General features: G+C 40.7%; 1 protein-coding gene across 7 annotated transcripts in view; it reads left to right on the forward strand.

The window, feature by feature from the left end:
* The window catches only part of KIFAP3 (kinesin associated protein 3), a 67,922-nt gene that overhangs the window by 40,148 nt on the left and 14,804 nt on the right, over positions 1-12,970 (forward strand). For all 7 annotated transcript variants that reach the window (XR_008438348.1, XM_053985075.1, XM_053985076.1 and 4 more), the window contains 2 exons: positions 2,854-3,043; positions 7,212-7,311. Coding sequence is in view for 6 of the 7 variants with exons in the window: in XM_053985075.1 (XP_053841050.1) it covers positions 2,854-3,043; positions 7,212-7,311 (290 nt within the window). In the remaining variant the exon portion in view is untranslated. The remainder of the gene's footprint in view (positions 1-2,853; positions 3,044-7,211; positions 7,312-12,970) is intronic.

Below are 12,970 nucleotides of genomic sequence, written 5' to 3' on the forward strand. Positions count from 1 at the left end.
TTCTGTAAATCATTCTAGGCTATTACAAATCTTCCTTTTCTGTGATTGCTGCCAGAATGACACTCCTGACAAAACTGATCATTCCTCCTGACAAAACTGGTGCAGTCACTTCTTTGTAACATTTGTACCTTGCTGTTTTCACTGGGAATGAACAACAAGAATAAACTTGTCAAAGTACTTGAATGGATAAATTGTGGTTTTTAAGTAATGTGCTGTTCAATTGCTAATACCATAATTTAGATGAATGATTGCGGAAAAATACCTGGGAGTCTTAAACCTCTTAATATAGTATGGGAAATGTAGAATATGTAGGAATATTCTGCCTTGCTGTCATTAGCTGAAGGAAAAACCAGTTAGAATCTGAGAAATGTTAAATGATTTTTGCAAGAAGATGTAAGAAGTTGATGTCTATTTCTGACAGACATTCAGCATGTTCAGACAGTAGTGTGAGTGGAGCTCTGATGTCAGGAAGTGGGATACATTTAGGGTTGTAACTTTGGGAGTATTCAAGTGTTTTCAAAGTGCATTGATGGTAAATGTGAATGAGATTATTTAGCTGATGGCCTTTTGGCTTTTGAGAACTTTGAAAAGTAAACAGGATAATGTAAAAGGGATTCAGCTTTCACAGAGCTTAATCTAATTTGCTGTTTGTTAAATTTGTTTATTTTCCTCCCCTTCTTTGCAATCATGACTTCTGGGAATAGTGTTCTTGAGAGTGCAGTATGATTTCTGGCAGGTACAAGATGTTTCTCTAAAGCTTGTAAGTAATTCACAACTGCTGGAGGGTGACATAACAGCCAGCCCAGGGTTTAGCTCTGGCAGATGCAGCAAAGGAGCTGTTTCCAAGGTGCTGGTCGGATGTCATCATTGAAAGTCATGCCTTGTCTTTTTTTTATGGGTCATTTTATAAATCTCAGTGATGAGCTTGCTTTTTACAAGTTTTTACTGTTACTTCTAGTTTTTCTTTTTAATCAAGAGGGGAAAAAAATCAAGAAATAGCCTGAAGTGTTCTTTTCCAAACAGTATGAGGTGTAAGAGTGTGTTTGTTGGGTTTTGGTCTTGTCTCTTCTCTCTCCCTAAGGCTGCAGGAATCCTGACAGACAGAAAGTGGAATTTTGCTTCCCTAGTCACTGAGAATATCTACTGATCCCACAGGTGGTACCTGCTCTGGGTGTGGAAGTTGTGCAGGACACCAGGTTTTGGACAGGATCACTGAACAAGAGTGCCAGGATGGTGAGGAGTGGAGTTAGCAAGGTCTAGGAATCAGTGTTGATCAGAGGTAGAATTGGAGAAATTGAGAATAATGAAATCTTGGATGTTCTGGATACCTGTTGGCAATGTCAGAGAAGCCTTTGCCAGACTGGCAGGGCCAGCTGGCTTTTGTGTTATCCACCAGCCCAAAGGTGGAAAAGACACAGGGTAGAGAGTGTTACCTGTGGAACACATATGACAGCAATGAAGACAAGGCTGGTTGAATATTAAGTCAGTTTAAAACCTGTAGTTCAGACTATAGAGCTTTCAGAAGTTTAACCTGAGCTCCTAAGCCAGCTGATTCTGCCTTCTCTGCCATTTTATGGCCTCTGGTTGTAGACAGATCTACTTTGACATGTCTGGCAGGAGCAGAAATTCCCACTTCCACAACCAAGGCATTGTTACTAATTGTGTGTCATCATGGCTAGATAAAACAGATTTTTAAAGCCTTAAACTACTCCAGCTTAGATCTCTGAGGAAAGTCTGTCTAGATCATGTGTTCACCACCATGAGAGTTAAGAAGTTATTTTCAATTTTTCTCTCCTTTGTAGTTAGGTTAGAAGACAGTGGAGTGGGATGTGTTTCATAAGGATATTTCTTCCCACAAGAAGAAACGTCCTGGTTAGGGATATTATTCTTCCTCACAATACTTTGGTTTAAAAAAGCACAAGTTGTGGTGCATTATTTGTAACTATTCCCAAATTGATACCATCTGCAGATTTTCTATGTTGATGAGCTTCCTAGAGATAGCTGGGCTCTATCTTCCCAGCAGGATTGAGGAACTGTTACCCATGGATTGGTGCTCCCTCTGTGGAAATCACCAGCCCCCAAAATCTGCTCTGTTCAGAAGATCCTTCTCTGAACAGCTGATTGCAGTGACCATAGGCTGTCTCACTTCATGCTGGTGTTCCTTTACATGAATATCACATCACTTGAGTGCAATTAGGCTGTAATCCAGATTGAAATGTCATGCCTGCATGTTTTTCCATAGTGACTGGAACCTATATCCTGTTTTACTCAGCTTTCTGGAGAAGTTCTTCTCAGAGTTTACTTGCCTACCACTTTTGTGGTTGCTTGACATTATACATAAAATTTGACATGAAGTTGAAATTAAATTCATGCTGGAGATCATGAAAGAAAAGAAATTTATTGGTTTTATCATAGCCTTTTTTCTTAATAGATTTTTTTTAGTAACTACTTGTCCTAGGAAATGCTCATCTAATGAAGATATGCAGGGTTTTTGGTCAGTGCTAATAATTAATTACTAAAAATCCTCTGAAGATTGGCAGTAATTGGGTCTTCTTAATTAAACCAAATGAGGAGACTGCTGATGGAACTGTTCTGTTCAAAGCAGGAGTTTTTTCTGGAGAGTGTGAAGTCCCAAACCATGAAGGGAAGATTGTACTGCTGTATCACAAACCCGAATAATGCCCAATGCTTGCAAAATCCCTTTTGCTCAAAGAACATGCAACTGAGCAGAGCATTTTAGTCACTGGACCCTGAACTGGCATCTTTTGCTGATGTTGGCTTCCCCTGCCATTTCCTGTTACACCAGCTTTGTGAACAGCTAATCCTAAACCACTGCGTGGTGATTTTTACCAGGAATATGATGAGGAATGGGCTAAAAAAATCCAGACGGAGAAGTTTCGATGGCACAACTCGCAGTGGCTGGAGATGGTGGAGAGCCGGCAGATGGACGACAGCGAGCAGTACCTGTACGGAGATGATCCCATCGAGCCCTACATCCATGAGGGGGATATTCTGGAGAGACCTGACCTCTACTATAGTGCAGGTAAAGCAGCACCTGTCAGTTTTTAGCACTGGGATTGCCACCTCTGCATTTGCAGTGGAAGCTTGAACCGGGCCTGACTCAAGCCAGCATGACAGTGCCTGTTTTGTGGCACTGGGATGCACTGATGCCAGCACTGATGCCAGCCAGGGATGGGCTTCTCCTTGTTGGGGTTGATGCCATGGAGTGGCTACCTAGGACAAGATTAAGAGAGTAAAAGCAGGTATTTATTAAAGGCCTTCAACAGGTACACCTTGGGCAGCCAGAAGCCTCCCAGAGGCTACACCCAGGATGGACATTGGTCATGAGTTTTTCAGACAATTATAAGTTTGGTCCATTTACATATCAGGGGTTAATCCTCCAATTACAGCTTCAGGTAATGAAGTAATGTACCCCCAGTTTGTTGCTCCCCAGTTCAGTCCCCAGTTGTTGATACTTTTCAGGGCCTGAAAAGTATCAAGGGTGACCTTGAGTTTCAGGCCCACATTTTGTCTGACCAAAATGTGAAGACAGTAGCTAACACTCTGTATGAATTTTAGAGTTATACAGTAAAGCAGTACAGAATCTGAAAAACACAAAGCTAAAATCCTAAGGCATCAGGGTTTTAGTGATGGATTAAGTACTGCATATCCATGATTTAAGGAAATGTTACAGGTCTGCAGGAATATGAGTAGACCTCTCTCAGAGAGCTGATGGACCATGACAATGGAGTCAAGTAAAAGTGGCCCAGACTTGTTCTTTCCACCTGTTTCTTGTGTCCATAGTTTGTTTGCTCTCTAAACAAAGTCCTCTCATCCCTGTTAAAGTCACAGCTATAGGATTTATGCAGAGTTTTGTTCTGCCTATTGTTTTAGTTGTGCAATGGGATTTTTATTGCAGATATTGATGAAAGACTTCAGTTGAGTCTCAGCAAACTTGTAGATTCTGTAGCAGAGGCCATAATTTCATTACTTTAATCCATCTGTATGATTTTTGCTGTTTTGTATCTAGGATTTAGGGAAGTGTGTGAACCTCTTCTGTAAATGCTGATTTATCTAATCCAGTGTTCCCAGCTGTTCAGGAGGAGGGTTCAATAAAACTTTGCAGGAGGCAATAATGAAATAATTTGCCCAGTGGATAAATGTCTTCATAACTTTTTGTAACTAGGAGTTGGCTTACCCTCTCAAACTTGTGGGTTTAGATCCTTTGCAAACTCCTGGATAACTGAATGCATGGATTTTTGCTTTTTTTTTTTTTAATTGCTGGGTTTGAGTCTGTGTTTTTCATTTTCCACATAAGTGTCCAGTCCTCTGCCATGAAGCATGAGTCACAAAACTCTGTGACTCTGGATCAGTTTGCAGGAAGAGTAATTAGAAAAACAAAACCACTAAACCCCGTCGTCTTCACTCATAGTTGCTGCAAGAAAATAATTGTGCAAGATCTCAGTAGCATTTCAAATACTGTTCTCAAAGGATATCAGAATATAAGGCTTCTTTTTATTCTGCCATAGCAACTTGCCTCTTAGTGTCATAGTTTTTCCCTTTTGGATTTTTGGTGTTGGAATTGATACTTGACTGGGAAGGAAAGGTAGAATTCTGGTGATATGTTCTGCAGATGTTTGAAATGTGCTTTTGTTTTTAAAGGTATCCCTTTTTAAAGAGTGATTATATTCAAAAGGTAGATTAACTTCTCAGGTTCATTGGAACAAGTGTCAGTAATTTTGTGCTTCTGCAGTTTCCTAGACTTCAGCTTTTGAAATGTGGCATCTCAAAAGTGACATGATATTCCTTTGAAAAGGCTACAGGTTAAGGCACCAGTTGGAGCAGGGATTTGGATTTCTGAAGGACAGATCATTACTTAGTGAAAAAAAACCCCAAACTCACCAAAAGTACAAATCTTTATGCAGTCAGAAATGAAATACTTGTATTTCAGTTTGATAATTTTAGAAGTGATCTACACTGATGGCTGTCAGTACAAGTCCCACCTTGACCATAATTGTTCTTGAGCTCACCGATGGCAAGATGAGTTCCTTATTTCATGACAGGCCAATCTCTCTTTTGCACAGTAATTTAAATCTACATGAAAAATGTGGTAGAATCTCTGAAGTTACCTTTCTGAGCTCAGTGCCTCTTGCTCTGAAAGTACATGACCTAATTTATGTTGAAATGTACATAACAACAGATGTCCTTTAACTGTGTAATCACATTTTCTGCAGCTGATGCTCTCCATGTGCTTTCATTTTCCTATAAATTCATGTGAGCCATAACTCTGAGTGTTATGGTTTGACTGTTAACACTCTTGATTGAAGACACTTTAAGTAGTGGTAGCAGTAGCCTCAGAGTTAAAATGTAGTGCTTATTTATTAATACAGAGACATATGTTATTTTTAAGTTTCTCTGTTCTCAAAGAAGAGAAGTTTTAACCTAGCCTGGCTATTTAAAATGCATAGTCACTTAAATGGATTGCTTTTGAACTGAAGTGCTGCAGGTATAAAAGTGATAATGGTCCCCCTCATTTCAGTTCAGTGGAGCATACAGACTAGGAGGTGAGCTAGAAAAACTTGGCACAAGTCTTAATAAAGGCCATTTCAATTTTCCTTTCACTTCTTTGGACATTTTCTATTTGTGTGATGTCACAGGGCACCTGTGTCCCGCTGAACATGCTGAGAGACAGGAATATTGATCCCTGCCAGAACACTTGCTTGTCAAGTCATACTCCTTCACATACTGTACACACATGTCTGCAATTAGAACGTGGCCCTGTACAGCAATCTGATGCTGCTAAAATGTGGTCTGATCATGGCTGGCATTTTTCATTTGCAATCTGCTGCCTTGCATTCAGTCACTTTCCCATGAGGTATTATCTTCTAAATGAATCTCTGTAGCACCTCATCAAATGTCTGTTAGAAATCTAGATGTGTCAATTCTATTCCTTTTATCACTTGTCACTATATTATCTTCAAAAAACATCAGGTAAATTCATAAAGCACAGGGAGATTTGTTTGAATGCCAGAGTCATCATCTCTAAGCCCTTGTGTCTGTAACTTTCCACTGCTTCCTGTGCAGGCAGTTTTAGTAGTTTGGAAACCACAGAGGTTAAGCTAAGTGGCCTGTGACTCCCTGGATCTTATCTCTCTTTCTTTAAAGTGGAATGGCATTTGTAACTTCCTAATCATTAGGAATCTCTGTCTTCCCTCTCTTAAACTCTTAATGTATCAGTCTGGATGTACCTGTTTCTGCCCTGGTTTTATGGGGATGCTTTCTGCACTTCAAGTTTGGAATCGTTTTCATACAGTGATGGAGACAAACTGATGTAGGGGCCATTTAAATGAAAGAGCTTGTTTTATCTGATTAGAGCCTAATACTAATTACCAAGTAAGAACTGTGCCCTTAATACTGAAATGTGTTTTGTGAATGGGAGCAGTAAAGAGTTAAGCTGGGCTCTCATTCAGCTGGGGTCAGTTCAGTGACTTTACTTCAAAGACACTCTGTGGGTTTACATTGATGTAACAGAAGGAAGATGTTAGCTCCTGATTTTCTTTTCCTCATAAAGCAAGCAGAGACTGTGAAGCCTTTAAGGAATACTTCTGGCTTTACAAATGTCTGCATCTTTGTATGCCAGTGTTGTGTTGTAAAGGAAGCACAAAAAATCTGTGACCTGTGTTCTTGAGAGGATATCAAATGAAAAGCCTGCCCTTTTTGGAAAGAGCTCTGAGATATTAAAAGATGGGCAAGATAAAATAAATAAGTTTGAAGTCACTTTCTTGTTTTTCTCAACAAGTTTGAAGAGATACAGTGGTGCAGTAGAGAGTCTGAACAATTAAGACCTTTGCTGCTTTTTTATTTTTATGCTGCTGGCTCAGATTAATGTTTTACCTTTTTCTTTACTTGTTCTCTGGGCTTACTTTGATGGGTCTTGAAATAACTTTTATAGGCTTAAGGAAGAAGGGCTAAGAGAATATTTCTTAGGTACAGCATTTTTCAGGGCAGTGGGCTGAAGCTCCTTGGAGTCCCAGTAAAGATGCTTTTGTACTTGAAGTTGCTGGGTTTCGGTATGATTGTTGATTTTTGTTCCTCGCAGAAATGCTGTAAGTTAAATTTCTATTGAATTGCTAAAAGCAAACCAGGACAGGTGGTTTTTCCCTTGCCCTCAATCCTGCTCCTTGACAAGTGACTGTATTTTGTTTCCCTAGATGGGCTGATAGCCCCCGATGGAGCCGTGAGTCCGGATATCTTCGGGGATTACCAGCTTCAGAATGGAGACCTGGTTGGGCAGCACCCCTTCTCTGGCAAGTAAGTTGCTCCTACTAAAGAATTATCATCCAGTGGCTCTTCAAGTTTCTTTTAGGGCTTCATTTGTAGTGCTCAGTAATTTTTGCCCCCATAGCAAGAGGAATGATTTACACTGCACAAGCAGTTCTAGTCTGTTGTCTGAATCACATGTATATTTTAACATCCTAACATGTTGTAATAGATCACAGCTTTCCAAAACTGTAGAATAGAACAATAACACAGAATACACCACCTGTTATGACAACTACTCAAATACTCTTCAGACCCTGGGAAACATCTAAAGAGAGGCTTGAGATGCTGATTCCCCAGATGATGTTTGCTTCCAATATTCTTAAAATTAAAAGAAGTCTTTCTTAAATTTAAAATAAGAGGCTGTGGGTTTGGGTGTTTGGTGTTTTTTTGGTTTTTTTTTTTTTTTTTTTTTTTTTTGGGTGTTTTTCCATTAACCTAAGCCTTCCCAAGGTATTCCTGGTTAGATTCCTGAGGGCACTTTGAAAATGGGCTGTAGGAGCAAAAGGCATCAGCTTTTGCTGATATTCTGGGAGATGTTTTGCTGAATTTCCCCTCTGGTCTAAGACCTCTTGTCTATGTTGGCAAGCTGTTCCAGTTTGAATTTCTGAGTAAGCTTCACCCCTGAGTTCAAAATAGAAAAGACTCATTTCCAAGAATGGAATCTTCATAAGTCCTGATGCTGTAGAGTGTAAGAAGTGCCTTTTATAAAGCATGAATTCTGTGCACTCATGAGCAGGAAACAGTTCAACCACTTGATAGTCAAGGTACAGCATTCACTTCAACAGGATCCAGCTGTCTGGATATGCCCAGCCCTGGGGCTGAGGCTGTTTCTTTCCAAAGGAAGAATGTTCTTTTCACCACTAACATCTTTATTCACCATTTGTAAAATGTAAGTCACTCACAGTACGTACAGCTGAAGCAAAAAATATTTTCCTCCCTTATTTTGGCTTCTTGTAATTTATCAAGGGTGGTGGAGAGTTACTTTTGTTGGTTTATTCTACCTGTGATGCACCAGAAAGCTGAACAATGAGTAAGGGTTGGAGTGGTGGTAACATTTTTATGGACAAATTAAAATAACTAACATGCTCAGGGAAAAAAAAAAAAAAAGTGGGATTTGAGATGAATCTTCTAGAAAAAAGTAAATATTTATACTCAGTAAACATCAAGTTCAGTGTAGTGTGAGTCTGTGTTTGGGAAAGGGATGCTGGTGCCTGTGCTGATCATTTCCAAATGTTCAACCTTTGTTGCAGAGCTTGCAGGTGGGAGAGAAACTGAGGTAAGTGTGAGCTCTGTGCTGCTCTTGGGGTCTCAGTGGGTGACTCACCATTTTTAACTTCACAACGGACATACAACCCACAAGGTGATGGATTTCTCTGTTCACCAGGACATTGGAGGGTGCTCCCAACAGTTTCAAGCCCACCTGGAGGTGTGGGGAAAATGGGTAGGGTAAAGCTTGCAGACTCCTTTGTTTCCAGTAAACCTAGAGAAATTTACTTAGTTAAGTTAGAGAAAACCCCAGTCAAGATACTCTGAAAACAGAGAGTTTTCAGCTGGGAAACAAAACCATCTTCAGTGTCCTTGGTTAAAAGTGAAGGCACATCAGTCAGCTTCAAATTGCAGCCCCTCATCAGGGAGCTCCAATAGTAACCTGCTTTTTAATTTGATTGTGTTCCAACTAACATGAGTAACAAAATACCTCTGGTGTATACCTAGTTAAATTAAGTATTTGTAGAATTTTCTTGCATGTTTTAAGGCATTCTGAAGGCTCACCTCAAGATGAAAGCGGAAGAACTGCAGGTTGGCCCATTGATGATGGCCTCTGGAAATATTGGGATTTCTGGCTAGAATTCTGTTTTCTAGGAAGATTTCTTGCAATATGATTGCTCCACGGACTTATCTGCAGTCCAGACACACAGTCTAATTGGAAACAGTGTGGAGTGCTGCAAATGTTCTGTCTTATTTGTAGCAGAGCAGGAGTGAATTGTTTGATAGAATAGATACTGGCAGCTGAGTGGCGAATCCAGCTTCTCACATGTGGGTCATTATGGGTTGGAACTGCTTGGCGCCAGCAGCCAGGATTTCCTGATGCTCAGACCTAATGTAAAATGCATTAGTGCTCCAAGGCATGAGCCATGGAATTGCCAGTCCCATGAGTCTGGAGCTCCCTTCTCCCAGTTTGAACTGGTGTTGGAAGGTAAAACCATACGTGCTACAGAGCCTAATTAAAAATAATAGCGAGTCAAGGCACTTTTTATGTGTTATATAGTGTACATTTCAGCCATACCAAAACATAATTCTGGGGTATTTTTATGCTTACAGTTTAAAGCTAACAAGAACCTTATGTCAAGGATTTATTTTTAACCAGTTCCAGCTTTTAATAAATCAAGATTTTTGTTATAAAAAACGGTTCATTTTTCTATTAATAATATTCGAATATGTTTTCAGAAACATTTTTAGCAAGAAAGCTGAGTTGTGGTTTTCATAGACAATTAGCAAGTCAGTTAATAGTAACATGTTTTGGAAGTTCAGAAAGAGAATGCTAATTATGAGTAGATGCTTGGTTTTGGTCTTTTCATTTGTTACACTTTTTTATTTATTATACATTTATTTGTTATGCCTGTGTCTTCTGGTCTTTGCCTTTTATATTAGGCTTTTCAATTCTGTAATAGAAGCAGTTTTTGCTAGGCAATGGGGTGAGTTCTGAAGTCTATTTGTCATTTAAGAGAGAGTCTCTTTGCCATTTAAGACCACCCTGAAAATTTTGAGGTAGGTAACAACTGTGAGCTGACTTGTTGCTCCTCAGCCTTGAATAATTTAATCCTTTCTTCTCCTTTCTGCATTCCTATGAGAAAGGACGAGGATATGTTACCTCTTTAATTTCTCTGAGGCTATTTCCTGTCCTTGCAATGTGCTCAGAGTGGATCAGGACTTCGCCTTGCCTCCAGGAGGGCTGAAAAGGCAGCCAGAAAGTCCCATGATTTTAGTGGCTGCACATCACTGAGAAACTGAATTTGTGTTGAACTGGTGTGGTGCCTTCAGTGCCTTACCAAGGCTTAAGTGTGTTCTCATCACCATCCTAACTTTTGGAGCCAAAGAACTGTGTCTGTGAAGAGTGGCTGTCAAGGACCACAATGAAACTCAAACTGTCTTGCAGATTTTCCCTGTAAGTTATGTTTGATATCTCAGCCCACACCACCTGCCATGTGTGGTATTGTTACTCCGGTTACATTGTGAACTTCCTTGGCTGGGGGATGCTGTTCTAGCAGAGATCAGGGCACCCTCTGCCATTGCAATTCCACTCTGTTTCATTTGGGAAAATTCAGGACAATTGGAGCAGCAAATGTATTTGAAGGTACAGTTGCTGAAGTGGTTGACTCTCCTGTAATGCAGCAGGGATACCACCAGCATCTCTTATGGGGTCCCTGTCCCAGGAGACACTGGACCTACACACCTAGAGCTGCTCCCCACCCTTACAGGAGGGTAGGGAGATGTACTTTTGAAGTTAAGCAGAACAGGAATTAAAAATAGTTGAACTATGGATAGGCATCTGCACTCATTGGGTTACCACATTGGGGCTGTTCTCCCCTGTCATTTTCAAGAAGGAAACATGAAGTGGCAGCATTGGCAGTAAAACCATCTGTTGATCTGGGGAATTGGGTGGAGTGTCTTAGAGGCTTTTTTTCAAAGACACTGCCTTCCCTTCATGGGGGTGTCTTGGACTTTTCCTTTGAAACCTGGAGTAGTGTTACTCTCAGGAGTTGAGAATGCCACCTCACATGATTATGCATTGAGAAGTAAAGAACAACTTCGAAGGGAATTGTAAAAGTATCTAGCCCTGAATTCAGTTTGTAGATTTGCTTGCATGCTTGCTGTTCTGGACATGTCCACATCCTGGTAATTGTTATTTCTGTTACTTGTCATCATGAAGCAGAAGAAGCACAAAAATGAAGACCTGGGTAGCTGCCATTTTTCTGACAGTGCCACCTTGGGAAATGCTTTGTTTCTGGGGATCTAGCTTGTGTGTTTTGCAGCTTCTGTTTACAGCTCTTATCCCTGAACTATAGTCTTAGTGCAGTTGTACTGTTACCTATGAGGCCTATAAATAGAATTATTTCAGAATGTAACATCCACAGGAGCAGTGATAAAGTCCATAAACAGCATCTCTTGTTTTCCTCAAAGGTTTGGAGCATAATGCAGACAGATTGTAAGGTATGTTTTCCATTCAGCAGAAAAGATGTGGCTGAGGAGGTTGTTTTGACAGCTTCTATCCAGGTTTTTTTCATTGGCTAGGAAAAGACTTTTGTGATTAGATTACCAGCTTTGAATCATCTGTCTTTCAGAAGCAGATGGACATTAGGCATAGATTTGAAATTTTCATCTGTTATTAAAATCTGAATTCAAGGTTTCTGGTTCTGATAAGGCTTAATATTGAATGAAAGTTTTATGATTGTGGCAAACAAAAATCCCTCACCTTTGGCTGATGTGATGACAGCTTAGTGTCTGAGCTGCAGGGGATAAAGACCAGCTGAAAGACATCTTCCAGAATCTACAGTCATTCATCAAATTTTAATCACCTTCTGGAGACTAATTACTTTCTTAAGACACAAACATAATAGTGATGGCTAAATACCTTATAATAGAGATAGCCACAGTATTTTTCTTGCCCCTTGGGGAAGAGGCCACTTCTTAACCTTTCCCAGCTACAACTAGGTAATGGTAAACTCATGCAAAAGCCAATTTTTGGTTAATATCCTCAACAGAGTTCCCAAATCTTCTCAGTCTGTAGCTTTGAAAAGATTAATAGTTAGGAATGCTAGAGCTGGCCAGAACTCTTTTTTTCCCTGAGGAAATTTTTCTCCAGTGCAGGATCCTTTAACCTTGTTATAAAATGCAGCAGAGCTGCCATTGCTCAATCCTCATTTTCTCTGAGACAAGGCCTTTCTGTGTGTGCTGTTCCCAGCATGTGCACTCCCAGCTCTTCCCAACAGAGATCTGACTGAGGCTTCTTCCCAGGAAGCAGTGAGGTTTGGCATGTCAAACACAACCAGTTTTATGGGGTGACTGCATGTCTCTGTCCTTGGTGGAACATCTTTCCTCTTGCCTGGATTTACAGCCTAAAGCTGTGCCTGCATGTCTTGTTTTTGCCATGGCAGGTCATTGGGATGTTCTGTGAGCTCAGTGCCTGGAGCCAGGCCCTTGCAGGCTGCTCTGTGCTGGCCCCAGGGAAGCTGTGGCTGCTCTTGGCAAATTCCAGGGTGCACAGCCAGGCTCTTGTGTCTGGGCTTGATGGAAACAGGACCTGGCCACAGGTCCTGGTGCTCCAGCTCTCCCAGTGGGACTTGGCTTATCTGTAGCTGAGCTAAGCACGTGTGATGTCTGCACGTGCTGCAAGTCCACACTGAATGGCAAGAATGCTCCTATCTATGGCCTTTTTGTACTTGGAAACTCTGATGAGAATCAGGGGGAGTTTTCATGGTGGAACAACCCAGAGCTGTAGCCTTTCACTGCCATTGGTTGCTGCACTGTGGTGTGAATTCCCAGTCATGAGTCCCAGCTGAACATCTCCCATCTGGGTCAGCTACAGGAACTGCAGCAGGTGCTGGCAACTGTGCACTTTGTGAATGATTATCAAAATGCCTTTAAATGG

Source organism: Vidua macroura, chromosome 9 (genome assembly GCF_024509145.1).
Source record: "Vidua macroura isolate BioBank_ID:100142 chromosome 9, ASM2450914v1, whole genome shotgun sequence".
NCBI lineage: Eukaryota > Metazoa > Chordata > Aves > Passeriformes > Viduidae > Vidua > Vidua macroura.